General features: G+C 41.2%; 1 protein-coding gene across 1 annotated transcript; it reads left to right on the top strand.

Annotated features, from left to right (window-relative positions):
- Positions 1–2,914: 2,914 nt before the first annotated feature.
- On the top strand, positions 2,915–13,664 carry ZNF800 (zinc finger protein 800; the record flags this gene model as incomplete). Its single annotated transcript, XM_079546283.1, has 4 exons — positions 2,915–2,975; positions 5,138–5,233; positions 9,042–9,185; positions 11,905–13,664. The coding sequence occupies 4 exons, from the start codon at positions 2,915–2,917 to the stop codon at positions 13,662–13,664; spliced, it is 2,061 nt and encodes a 686-aa protein (XP_079402409.1).
- Between the last annotated feature and the right edge of the window lie 685 nt (positions 13,665–14,349).

Genomic DNA, 14,349 nt, shown 5'->3' with positions numbered 1-14,349 from the left:
CAGAATCACAGAATCACCCGGGTTGGAAGGGACCTCAAGGATCATGTAGTTCCAACCCCCCTGCCTAGCAGGGCCACCAAACATACACATTTAGATCAGGTTGCCCAGGACCCCGTCCAACCTGGCCTTGAACACGTCCAGGGATGGGGCATCCACAACCTCCCTGGGCAGCCCGTTCCAGGGCCTAACCACTCTCCTCGTAAAGAACTTCCCCCTAACATCCAACCTAAATCTTCCCTCCTTCAACTTGGATCCATTTCCCCTAGTCCTGCTATTGTCAGCCCTTATGAAGAGTTTACTCCCCTCCTGGGTGTAGGTTCCCTTCAGGTATTGATAGGCTGCAATGAGGTCGCCCCGCAGCCTTCTCTTCTCCAGGCTGAACAAGCCCAACTCCCTCAGCCTGTCCTCATAGGGGAGGTGCTCTAGCCCCCTGATCATCTTAGTCGCCCTCCTCTGGACCCTTTCCAAAATCTCCATGTCTTTCTTGTTGTTTTCTTGTCATCAAAGTCAGGAAACATCATCTGCTTATTTTTCAATTAAACAACGAAACTGAAATTGAATGTGGGCTCCCATTTACCCTGTTGCATTGCCAGCTGCAGCAGTGTGTTGTTAGCTTGTAACAGGCGTTTTGCACTGGGCTGGCTATCTGACTGATCAAAGCTTGGGTGTGTTTGCTTAACCATTCTAATTGATTAATTTATGAACTATGTAATGAGTTAAATGTAACAATGTACAAATGAGCACCTTCCAGCCAGAAAAAAAATTGTAAGTATGACAGCTTAGATACAGATTCATACAAGCAGGCAACACCATCCATTTTTTTTCTGATCTTAAGATTAGGATACAAAGTTATGAATCTGCATTTAAGACAAAAGGATCCTCCTCTTTTGACACTTGTATCCAGTGGCACTGCAAGAATAGGAGATTATTTTATTTTCAAGCAGATATTGACCTCTCCTAGGAGGTGGGGGTTGTTAATTCTTTAAGTTCATTACTTCTTGGGCAAATGCTGCTGTCAGGGGGCAGTTGCACAGAAAAGGAGTTGAGGGCTGTGTTCTTGGCACTTTGTTACCCACGAGCAGTGCAGTTTTACCCAAGTGTGCTGTGTGTGGGCTGACCGCAGTGACACGGTTGGGTGAAGTTCAACCTTTTTCCTGTCTGTGTGAAAATGCAGCAGAGCTCTGGATGTAGCTAAGCTCATCAAGAGCACTTCTGGATATACACCAAGACCCGTCTTTGAATGAGTAGCGTGAAGGTTTCAGCTGATGTCTGCTGGGATCCTTCCTGACACGAGACTGCTCAGACTGTTCTCTGAAATGTAGGGTGCCTCAAGTTCATTAATCAAAACCCAAATGGACTTCGCAGGGCTTCAATTTTGCCTCCTAGTGCTTCAGAAACAGATGAGCTCCTGGAGATCTGTTATTAAATACAGAACCCGCATTTAATAAAAAGACTGCACTGCTTACACACGGTGGCTGGAGATGGCAAAAACTCCCAGAGGCTGCCGTGAAGAGCAGCATAACCGAGGCATGGCATGGACAGCAGGCTCGACTTTGAACTGTCTGAAGCCGTGAATCCTGCCTCTGCAGCAATTGCACCACAAGCCGAAGCCTGGCCCATCATTTCCACAGCGGTACCATCCCTCAGCGATTTTCCTGTAACGATGCGTTTATTTCTCGCATTTCCTAACAAATGATTTTCCTTACGCAAAGGAAGGTTTCCATGACGAGGAAGAAGTCTCACTCGTTTGACAAACTTTTTCCTTTGGCAAAAATCAACGAACCCAATTCCAATCTCCCGTTGCCGAGGTTTGGAATGCACATCGCGGAAACCTCTCAGAGAATTAATCCGTCCTCCAGGCGTGGAAAACATCGATTCACGCCGCTTCTCGGCAACTCAACCGCAACAACAACTTTTTCAAACGACGCGGGCCGGGCTGCGACAGGGCAGCGGCACCATCGCGAGCGACGGCGGCTGCTCCCGCCAATGTCCGGACGGCGGCACGCCGGAGCGCCGCCGCGTAGCCCCTGCGGCGGAAAAGACGCCGGACTCCCTCGGCCGCCGAGCTGCTCCCGCCGCAGCCCGGCGCCAACGGCCGCGCGCCGCCGCCCGGCACCTGTGCGGCACGGGCGGGGGAGCGGCGGGCGAGAGGCGCCTGCGCACTGCGCGCCGCGCGGCCCCTCGCCGCCACGGCCGCAGTCACTTCCTGCCCCTGTGCCCATCCGGCTCCGGGGTCAGCGGCCGCCGCTCTGGCGGGACAGGGGCGAATAAAGTGGAGTTCGGGGCGGGGGAGGCCGCCCGTCCGCTCCCAGGTAGGGGACGGCGAGCGGCGGTCCCGCGGCGGTCTGCCCGCCGCTCCCTGCCGCTGCCGCCGGCGGCGTTCGGCGCCCGCTGTCACCTGCCGCCCGCCCGCCCGTCCCTTCCTCCCCGCGGCTGGCGCGTGGCGGCCCGGCGGGCTCTCCCGGCCGCGGCTCCGCGGTGCTCCCTCTCCGTTCCCTCACGCCCGGCCCGGCCCGGCGAGCTGCCGGCGTCGCGGTTCCGCTCCCTCCGTCGCGCGGGAGTTGCGAGGTGGCGGTGGGGAGCGGCGCGGGGCTGCGAGCGCGGCTGAGGGGAGAGGAGGAGGAGGAGAAGGAGGAGGAGGGCGGGCGGGAAGGAGGGAAGGAAGGAAGGGCGGCCGGGGCGCAGGTGGCGGCGGGCGGGCGCGGGGCTGGAGCGGGCCGGGCCGCGCGGGAGCGGCGGGGCCGTGCGCTCCGGGAGAGCCGCTGCAAACAATGGAAGGCCGAGCGCGCGGGGCCGCCGCGGAGCCGGGTGCGCGGCGTTCGCCCTTTCGCTCCGCGGAGCTGACGGCCGTCTGCTCGTTTCGGCAGGAGCGAGCCGCTGCATGTAGAAGGACCGCGGGTCGTGCGCACGGAAAATGCCTCTGCGGGACAAGTGCTGTCAGACGGAGCACCACCACCACGGCTGCTGCGAGCCAGGTACGGCGCGGGGGCGGCCGTGCGGAGCTGCGGGAGCCCGGGGGGTGACAGCTGTGCGTCGTCGGGGGGCGGCCGGGGCGTGCCGCGGCTCTGGATTCTGCTGGAGCTGTCCTTAAGTACCCTCGAGTTCAACCTGCTCAATGTAACTCCTCGGATCCTGTGGGGTGCCTCGTTGTAACCCGTGGCTCCAGGTGGGCGCCGCGTGCCTGTCAGAAGCAGGCGAGAAAACACGTAAAGATTCCAAGTGTTCTTGTTTTGAGAAGTGGAGTGTCTTGGTCTGTCTTTAGTTTCTTTTCTTGTTAAATGACGTTTCTGGCGATCTCTTGCATTTTTTGAGTATCCCTTTACTTTCACCCTCCTCTGGTGAGCTCAGATGAGCACAAGGATCTTCTTGTCAAGGTGGGGGGGAAACCCTGGAAGTCCTAAACCTCCTGTCTGCATCCCATTGCTGTGTGACACAGGAGATGCTGCCAGTAGAAAGTGCTTGAAAGTTTCAGCTAGCTCGCTTGATTTTCTGTAATTGTTATGCCCGTTGTTACAATTGGTAGTCTAAAAGTAAACCTGGTTCTTTTCTTCTTGCCTTTCTGTATAATTTGTTATTTGGATGCTTTCACTTGTATATGAAAAAGAAAGGCATCTTTTTTTGGAATTAGTACTTGAAAGTCTGCGTGTGGAAGCTTGATTATACTGCTTTAATTAACTGTAATTTGAGAGAAGATACTGTTCAGCTAGAAGAAACACTTTTTGCTTTTAAGATGAAATGGCTTTGAGTTGTTCTCGTGTTTTATAAAGGCTAAAATACTTTTCTTGCCCTACAAATAACAGTGATGTGTGATGCCTGCTTCATGTATGTCGCTCCTTGATGTCAGTGGCTGTTGCATATGCATGTTAGGGGCAGCATGCAACCCAAAGTACACTATTTTGAAGAAGATGGAATGGGCTGGTAGACTACAATATGTCATTGTGTTAGAAATCCCTAAACAAATAACTGATTTGTAATGGTTGTTACGTGTTCATATATAACAGTATATTATGGGGTCAGCACAGTCGTGTGGTGTGTTCATTTTATCATTCCTTTCTTAGACTGCTTTTTCTTTCTGATGTTCTTTTCAGCTTGAATTTACTTATAACCTTACATCCTGCATTTCCTGCATTTACTCTATTTGCAGTTGGTAAACCTAAATAGATTTTCACAGTGCTGTTAGTGCTCCTTACTAAAACATAAATTTCGTAGAGCTGCTTTGTGCTGGCATTAGAAATGGAGACCTAAAAATGGTCTAATTGCGTCATAGAATGGGCAACGGAGGAGCCAACGGAGGAGCTACGAGTTTAGTTTTGCTAATAACAAAGATGACTAACGTGATTTTTGCGAACTTGTGCTAGAGTAAGTGCTGGTATTTGTGTAAATTTGGTATTCCATCTGAGCAAGGCTTGGTTGGTTTTTGAATATACAGCAACAGAATGCTGTTAATTCTGTGTGCGTGAGTGCTGTGTATCAGAATAAGTTGATAATCTTTTTGCTGGGTAAATCTTACAATAGGTTTTATGAAGATTCCAGTGTAACATGAGACTTCAAATTGTTACTTCTGCAGTTTGCTTGAACCAGAAGCATTTTTAAAATGCAGTTTTATTGTGAAAACTATTATGGTACCTGTCTTTGGACCATACTAGCTAGATATGCTTGTGCTTTGTTCTGGTCATGGTGGAATGGATGTGAATTCAGGGTGTAGTGACAGCACTGAATGTAGTACGTTCAGAAGAGATGTGTTTGGTAATTTTTTGTACATCTGCTTTGTTGTTTTGGTTTGAACGATGGGAGTCAGGTAGGCTGTTTTGGGGAGCTGCCTTAACTGATGGAAACTTCTGATGAGCCAGCATGGTTCAGTATGTTTATGTTTGATACTCACAGCTTTGAGTACGTTCTTGCTTTGACTAATCAAGATGACAGCATACTCTCAGAAGGTGTCATGTCTGGAACAGTCACTATCTTATTATATTATTATTTTTTAATTCACTGTTGATGAGAATTTTTGCCTAAGACAGCTTGTACTGCATTCTTGGCCTTTCACTTTAGCTAGCTTATTCTATGCTTTGAAAATCTATAATTTAATAACAATCATCTTTGCTTTCTCAAATGACTTACTATCTTTTATGTATTTCAGTGCATATATTGGAACCTGGTGATCCTCCATTATTACAGCAGCCTTTGCAAACATCAAAATCTGGTATTCAGCAAATCATCGAGTGTTTTCGATCAGGTATAAAGCCGTGGCTTAATTCTTAGAAAAGAGTTTTATTACCTTATTTTAACAGTTATTTATTTAGGGTAGATTTAGTGTATATTTAAACAAAACAAAAAATCAACACCTGACTTTCTACATATTTGTAAAATATGGATGGGTTTTTGGTATAAAGTGATATTTCTTTTTGTCTGCATTTTCATGTACGCTGGTCAAGTTATAACTCCTGCTGTATAATCATCTTTCAAAACCTTTTTTTTTTTTTCCTTAAGAAATAGCTTGTTCTTCTGCTTTATGTCATCCCTCCAGCTGTTATTAATGAATTCATACTAAAACTCTTGAGTGGCAGACAAAATTCAGTATTTGCCTTGAACTTTTTAGTACTGCTGTATCACATTACTTTTATGGTGTTCCTTGACTCTTTTTTGGAGTTGCAATTCATAGCAGTGAACCTAAGAATAACAGCTGAGTGTTTGGATGAGCGTACCAAGGGTGATTGAAACCTGTAATGCTTTCAAGCTGGTTCTACGATTCTGACGTGGCAGAGCAAACTTAGTGCAAGAACACTGAGTTTGTGCTTTTAAGTAGTTACATAAAAAGATTTTATATAAAGCAACAGAGCTTTATGTCTATGAAGTAGTTGTTTCACATGTAAGTCATTGCTGGTATGCAGTGGGGTGTGTGTCTGGTCTGAGTTTTGTAGAATGACATAGTGTTGGGTATGTTCTCCACCTGCATTTAAAAACTTCATATAAAAAAGAAAACTGGATATGAGAGTCATCATTAGCAACTTTATTTATAAGTGTGAGTGCTTGAATGAAATTGGCATAAAGCCTCAACTATGTGTGTCAGGGCCCTTTGACTTGAAGGAGGCTAATGGTATTTCAGTTGGCACTAGTACAAACTGCAAGTTGTCTGTCTCAAGGCAGCTTCTAGATTGTCCTTTCTGGCATTTGTTAATTGATAGCTTACCTTGTTGTCTTCGTGGCAGTTGTACAGAAGGCAAAATGACTTGGACCAAGATTTTGCAAGTTAGTTTTGAACACACAGCTTTTCATTTTGCTAAGGAGCTCTTTCGATTCTTAAAGGAACGTTAAAGAAACAGAGCTTAAAGCCGTAACCGTGAAAGCAATTTTAGCAGAAGGCTTCTCCAGTCTTAAAGAGCGTTAAGGATAACAAATTAATTAGTAACTCCTTTCTAATTATGCTAGATTCAAATGCAACAAAATCATAATATGGTAAACAGCGTTCTTATATGAATCTTAGAATGAATCACAGAATGGCTTGGTTGATAAGGACCACAATGATCATCCAGTTTCAACCCCCCTTCCTATGTGCAGGGTTGCCAACCACCAGACCGGGCTGCCCAGAACCGCATCCAGCCTGGCCTTGAAGTTCTGGACTTCTGTAATGCTGTTGTAGGATAGAATGTTCTCCTATGAGAAAGTGAACTGCTGAGATTTTTGTGGAAAGTGAAATTGCTTGCTGAGGGCCTAGCCTTGGCTGTTTCTGCCAGGGAATTGTTTGCAGTGACTGATACTCTGTATCAGTTTCTTTTGGTAGTGATGCATTCTGTCACCTACATCTACAGCTACATCATTGCTTGCCCCAATGAAATGCAACTATGAAATAAAGCTATGATAAGCTGGAGGAAGCATATGCTGGTGGAAAACTGACTGCTTCTCGCCACAATCGGTAGCTGGTGAAGAGTGTGCAGATGCTTGCTTTTTCTCTGCCTGATGAGTCAACAAAACCAATGGTTGCTTTAACTTATTTTCTCTTCCAAACTCAGGAGTTTGGAAGGGTCTACTGTATAATCCACAAGGACCCATTAAGTCTTTAACTCTTAAGCATAAGAAAGATTTGAAGCCAGAGGAACCACTGCATCATCTAGTCTGACCTCTAATATAAGCCCTCAAAATTCTTAAGGCTGATAAATTGAATTAGACAGTCCTTCAGTACTGAGGGGTAGAGAACTTTCATTATTACATGAGAGAGGGGTGGAAGAGAGGGATTGAAGGATTGGTTAGGAAGGAGAGGTAAACTAGATGACTTTTTTCCATTCGAAGGGTATACTTGTGTCTAGGATATGCACTGACAGCACAAGTCAAATTTTATTTCATGGTGTACTGACACCAAGCTTGAGGCCTTTTATTTGGATTATAGATAGTGACTTATTGGAATTTCATCTACATGGAGCATGTTCAGTTCTGTTCAGCTGTGTTTTCATGTTATTTTCTTTACATGCAGGCATTGAAGTATTTGTGGGTGAGATTTCAGTAAATAACGTGTCCTTAGGGGGAACTTCATGCAGTTCTCAAATTTGGGATTTTTCAATAAATGCAAGTTTTTTTCCACTGGTCTGTTGTCTGTAAAAATGCAGGTCAGGTGAAGATTGATAACGCTTGAGGGGAAGAGCAGTGAGAGAAAAAGACAAGAACATAAGGCAGTGGCTCAGGGAAGGCATGGGCAGAGAAAAAAATTGGATGGTAGCCTCAGGTAGTCAAGTTTGGGTCCTGGTTTTAAGCACCTGGAGAAGGTATTGTGCTTTACTAAAATGCAGTTATAAAAAGATTTATAGCATTATTAGGCCAAGAAATAGAAAACTAACTAGATAAGGTCTGTTCACATTGAAGAACAATTATGGAATTATTTATATTTGAAGAAGCTTTTTGTTTAGAACATAATTCTGCAGTGTGACTAAGTTTGATCTTTAAATGGAATCCTTTGTTGTCCACGTTGACCAAAACCTTGAGCTTCTGCTTCAGCTGGAAAAGTATATCTAGATGCCATTTTTACTGTTTCTTAGTTGACTGTTACACAGTTGATACTTTGCCAACTTTCATTATAGTTTTGCTGTTTTGACTAATTTAGATTAGTTTTGTTTTGTTCCTCTATTAAAAATAAAATCAAGTTAGAGCAATTAGCTGAATTTGTGTAGCCAGCGTTTTCTTCTGGTTTGGCATGGTAAGTATTCATCATTCAGTGATTCATTGCTCATTGTGGACATTATGTTCATAGTTTTACCAAGATGTGAAATGAAGGAATGGATTTGAAGTGTAATGTAAACAAAAGATTCAAAGTTTAAGCAAGGCAGGAGCTGGAAAACCTACAGTTCTAGATGAGACTTATCCTTGCATGTTTGGATATTTTATTTTTGAATATACAATGCATATGTATACAGTAGTTTGGAAAACCTGCACATTTTGTTGAGCAATGTGTGTTTTAAGGGAAAATTTTCTAAGTTATTTTATTCTTTTTGCAGGCTAAAAATATGTCTCCAGTTCTATTTTCTTCCATAAGTACGATCGCTTTTATCTTGTATCACATGCCTGGATGTAGTAACACTGATGTTAGCTCTTTGTGCTTCGTTCTTACACTCTGTTGTTTTTTTTTTTCCTTACCTCATAATTTATTATGTGAAATAGCTGCATTTTTATTGCTTTCTTAACATGATGAGCTTTTTTAAAGTCTCTAGGTGCTTATTCCCTCCTCCTAGAAAATTGTATTACAGCAACCAAATATTGTACCATGGAATCCTTATTAATGTTAGCTGTTGGTTTTTGGTCCAAGTCGTTCTGTTTGTTCGCTGTAAATAAACTGTAATATGTGTAAACTTTAATTTTTATGTATTTATTTCAAAGTAGGCTTATTTTCATAATGGAAGGTGATTACATATCATAAACTGTGCAGTGAAATAGCATTTATGCAAGATGAAATGCTGATATGATTGTTGTCTTATAAAATGCTTTTGCTTTCATGTGATGATGCGAGTTAAAAAATGATCGGAAAACCTTCCTTAAGTATAATGTTTCTTTTATTACAGGAACTAAACAACTTAAGCATATCTTGTTGAAAGATGTGGACACCATTTTTGAGTGTAAATTGTGCCGGAGTCTCTTCAGGGGATTACCAAATTTAATTACTCATAAAAAGTTTTATTGTCCTCCAAGTCTTCAGATGGATGATAGTAAGTTTTCCTAATTGTAATATCTAATAAAGCCACCTGAAATTGAGAAATTTCCCTTTTTGTACCATTCGTACAAATGCACAAGAAGCAAGATGCAGAAAACTGATGTGGAATTAAATTTAAATGGTAACGTATGTTGATAACCTTTATGGTAGAAAAGAAGCTACAGTGCTGAATGAATATGCACTAACAGCACAGACCCATAAAATAATCAAACGAATATAATCAGACAAGAATATAGGTCCAGTGCTTTAACAAAAGATGCCACTGTTAATGATTTTTAATTCTTTTTAATTCTTCCACTTTTTTTTCCTTTGGTTTCTTTTCCTTCTGGAAGATAATGAAAAGCTCACCATGATCTGAGAAACTGAGTCTCATAGAAAAGCTTGAATCTAAGCAGGCACTTTGGTTTTATATCAGTAGAGTTCAAAAAGAGTTTGGCTGGATCATGCAGAGTGATGTGGGTGATGTGTGTCATTTTTTCCTGCACTTGGGAAGTATTTGGTAATCACAGATACAATCCTTCATTGTTAGTCATGAAACACAGACTGAGAAATCACCCTTTTTGAAGACATTTTCTTCAGTTATACTGTATTCATTTCTCATCACTTCACCTCCATCTTCCCTCTGGGAACCAAACAGGATGCCTGGGAACAGCACAAAACCGCACCAGGGAAGTTCAGACCAGACATTAGGAAAAATTTCTTTACCATGAGGGTGGTCAAACATCTCTCATGCTTGATAGACAAGTAGCTGATGTCCCCAAGGCTGTCAGCATTCAGGAGGCATTTGAACAATACCCCTTAATGACATGTTTTAACTTTTGGTTAGCCCTGATGTGCTCAGGCAGTTGGACTTGAAGGTCCTTTCCGACTGAACTATTCTATTCTATATTCTTGGGGCATTTTTGTGATCATGTCTAGCCCACGTTCTTTTTTGTAGAGAGTAAACTTTATTATTAAAAGTGATTAAAAGGAAAAAAATGAATGTATTTGCAAAAAAAAAAAAAAACCACCAACAACAAACTATTAAAGATTCATTTCAAGTGATAATGATTTGTTGATGTCAGTAAAGCTGAGTAACTGAGAAATGTGCCAGCATCTAAAGTGGTTTGTAAAGCTGCTTTTGTTATCATGGTTGTCTTTGTTGTCTTCATCAGCATTGGTGTGATGATGATTTTTCTTCCTTAGTTAGTGTCTTTGTACCTCAATATTTCAAAAACTATGGAATTATAAGTACATGTGACTTAAATTCAGGAATGTCTAAGCAAAATAAGATTAACCTGAGTAAACTTCCAGTCTAGCTGTTGGCTAGCTTTCCTTTAATTGGCTGCTTGGCTGATAGAGTTCACTGTTCACTAGGAAGGGTACAAATGAAAATGATAATGCTATGTTCTCCAGATGAAAAAAATAATACTAGATGCTCTGAATTAAGTTGCTGCCTTGAAGGAGATCTTCAAATCATTTTGGAGAATTTCAAATGGTATCATCTCAGTACCTCATGTTTTTACGTTAGTGCATGGGGGTTTTAGTTGTGCCAGTGCTGATGTTTAGCCTGCAATGCTGGAAACCAGATCATTGAACTTAGTTGGCATTTAAAAACAGAATGTTTCTCAGGGTTGTGATATCATCAGTAGCTTGTAAGCAAATGGCATTTTTTATTTTTTTTTTTTTATTAAATCTCATTTTTCATTTCATAATACAAAACCTTTAGGATATCTCTCTCACGAGGGGAAAAAAAAAAAAAAAAAGGCAGTAAGATTATTGGTACTTTTGCTTTTAAAAAATACAATACATGTAACATCTTTGCAGTAGCCAATGATGTAAATGGTTCAAAATCATCGGAATGAACTTTTTTGAGAGTAAGTATATTAAAACAGTACTTCAAGGGCAAACTTAACACTTGCAATGTTTTCTTTTTTGCTTAGGCTAATAAAGGAGAACCACTGTATTTTCTTATCTTGCTTTTTTTTTTTTTTTTTGTCTGTTTCAACTCATTTTCAGGGCAGACCATAATATGAACTTTCGGAGAAGCTCAGTGGAGTCATTTCTTGAAGTAAATTCTTTCACAGAATTCTTTTGAGAAATTAGTAGGGGAAAAAAAAAATTCTAAAATAATACAGGATTTTTTTGTCCTTACATTTGTTACTAAGTCTCTCAAGCGTTTTGGTAGTCCTAACAGTTTTCGCTGCCCCAGAAGTTAAGTTCTGTCTCATCTACATCTGTCCTCACACAATGCTCAGGTTACGCAGACATTTCGTTGGCTCTTAAGGGACTGTTCAGAGTTCATGGCAAAGAGCTTGTTTCCAGAATTGGGTTAATTTATTGAGGATGCCTGTTTCCAGCAGTAGGAAAATTGGTTTTTAATTATATTTCAGATTAGCTGCACACCTAAGAACAAGCACAATCTTATGTCCTTAGTTTTGCAATTGATATTGACTTCTAGAGAACAATTTAATTTGAAGCAAACTAGTTTTTAGCTTAGGTGGCTTCCACATTAGCATACTGGAAGGATGTAATTCCACAGTCGGCTTCTACTAAGAGTGTTGCTTATACTTATATATTAAAAATGATTACTCAAAGCCTTTCTGTGTGAAAGATCAGAAAAATAGTAACAATGGTGCATGTTTGGTGTCTGAATTGACACTTTGAGTTTTGTGAAACTTAATTCAAGTTGCCAAATCGTTTAAAAATGTCTTTGCTTTTTTTTTTCCCTCCAGACCTTCCAGATATAAATGATAAACAGAGTCAAGCCATAAGTGACCTCCTGGAAGCAATCTATCCAAGAGTAGATAAGCAAGAATATATAGTTAGATTAGACCCTATAGAAACGAATCAGAATGCTGTATTTCAGTATGTGTCAAGGACTGATAGCCCAGATGAGAACACAGAAAGTAGTAGTGCTCCTGATCAAGCTCCAGTACCAGTACAGGAACCCAGCACTGAACCATCCAAGGCTGTTTCAGCTCCGGCTCCGGTTGGGGAGACTGTGGAATTACCTCCTGCTGATCCTGTTACAAACAAGGTGATCCCTACTCCTGAAGAGCAGCCCCCAGCAGTAACACCTGAAGTGGACTCTTTGGATAATTTTGATTTTGGCCACCAGTTGGTTTGTTGTCTTTGTAGAAAAGAATTTCATTCTAGACGCAGTGTTCGCCGGCATATTAGAAAAGTACACAAAAAAAAGATGGAGGAGCTGAAGAAGTACATAGAAACAAAAAAGAAACCAAATCTGTGCTCCGCAAAAGGCCGAAATAAGAACGTTCTTGTAGCATTAGGTAGAAGTTGTCCTGTATGTTATAAATCATTTGCCACAAAAGCCAACGTAAGAAGGCATTTTGATGAAGTCCATAGAGGATTAAGAAGGGATTCCATTACTCCTGATATAGCTACAAAGCCTGGGCAACCTTTGTTCTTGGATACAGTTTCTGCTAAAAAATCTTTTAAGACCCGAAAACAAAAGTCGTCTTCAAAGGCTGAATACAATTTAACTGCATGCAAATGCCTTCTGTGCAAGAGAAAATATAGTTCACAAATAATGCTGAAAAGGCACATGCAAATTGTTCACAAGATAACTCTTTCTGGAAAGAACTCTAAAAGAGAGAAAGGGCCCAACAATACTGCCAATGGAACAGAAATAAAACTAAAAGTTGAACCAGCAGATTCTGTAGAACCTTCGCCCCCTTCCATCGCTCTTTCTCCACAGAATGAATTAAAGGGAACAAATCATTCAAATGAGAAAAAGAACACACCGTCAGCACAGAAAAATAAAGTTAAACAGGACTCTGAAAACCCTAAATCAACCTCTAAGTCAACCACTAAATCAACCTGTAAATCAACTACTAAATCAACTTCTAAGTCAACCAATGCATCTGCTGCAGGTGGCCAGCAAAAAACCAGGAAGCCAAAACTTTCAGCTGGCTTTGACTTCAAGCAGCTTTACTGTAAACTCTGTAAACGCCAATTTACTTCGAAACAGAACTTGACAAAGCACATTGAATTACACACAGATGGAAATAACATTTATGTTAAATACTACAGGTGTCCTCTCTGCTCTTATGAAACACGTCGCAAACGTGATGTGATAAGGCATATAACTGTAGTTCATAAAAAGTCACCACGCTACCTTGGGAAAATAACTGCAAGTTTAGAAATTAGAGCAATAAAAAAGCCAATTGATCTGGTTCTAAATAAGGTGACAAAAAGAGGCCCTCAGAGGGATGAAACAAAACAGATTGGTTCAAAACACGATGTCACCTCTAATTCGCCCAATAAAAAGTATGAAGGAGCTGATGTTGGCATTGAAGTAAAAGTAACAAAAAACTTTTCTCTTCACCGATGCAATAAGTGTGGGAAAGCGTTTGCCAGAAAAGCTTTTCTAGAACATCATAAGAAAACCCACAAGGCGAATGTATCTCATTCACCTGAAGAAAACAAAACCAAAGGCAGAAGTACAAGATCTAAAGCTGTTGTCTGGTGAGGAAAATATAGTGTTTTGTCTTTTTTTTTTTTTTTCCCCAAACAAAACAGAAAGCACTACCTTTTATGTTCTGTTGTTGATATATTGCCAAAAACATATAGTTCCATAGCAGCTTTAGCAGTTTAAATACTGTGATATATGTCTGAATTGTTTCTTAATTTTTATTTATTTTTTTTTTTTTAAGAGTTTAGGAAAAGAGTTAATTTCTAAATTTATCATAGCAGGAAGTTGGAGTAGAATATAGATTAAGCTGTACCGAGTTGACTTTAAATTGCCTTAAGGCATCTATTGTAATCAAGCTAATGTAAGGATGTTTCTAAAATAGCATGTTTTCAAATTATCAGTGCCTTTGGTTCATTTGAATAAACGTAGCCTGTTAATGAACACCTCAGTAACCTCACTGAAGAAGCACTAAAAGTACCATGGTAAAAGCTGTTGGCAGAAAATTTCTCTATGGACATATTAGAATTATTATTTTATAAATATGTATATATAATGTGTATTGTCTGTGTTCTGTCCACAGAAAGGCATAGAACAGTTTCTTTGAATGTAATTTGGGTGCTTAATTTCTTTGGTTTAAAATGAGTTGGAGTTAGGATCCTAAGGACACTTCTAAAAATTGTCAGATTTAGGATTTGATCCTTGTAGTACTTATTTATATAAGCACAAGTTTGGAGACTTCTGG

The sequence above is a fragment of the Tetrao urogallus genome (genome assembly GCF_951394365.1).
Source record: "Tetrao urogallus genome assembly, chromosome: 1".
NCBI lineage: Eukaryota > Metazoa > Chordata > Aves > Galliformes > Phasianidae > Tetrao > Tetrao urogallus.
Note: the sequence above shows the minus strand (reverse complement) of the source record. Positions and strands in the feature narration are given on the sequence as shown.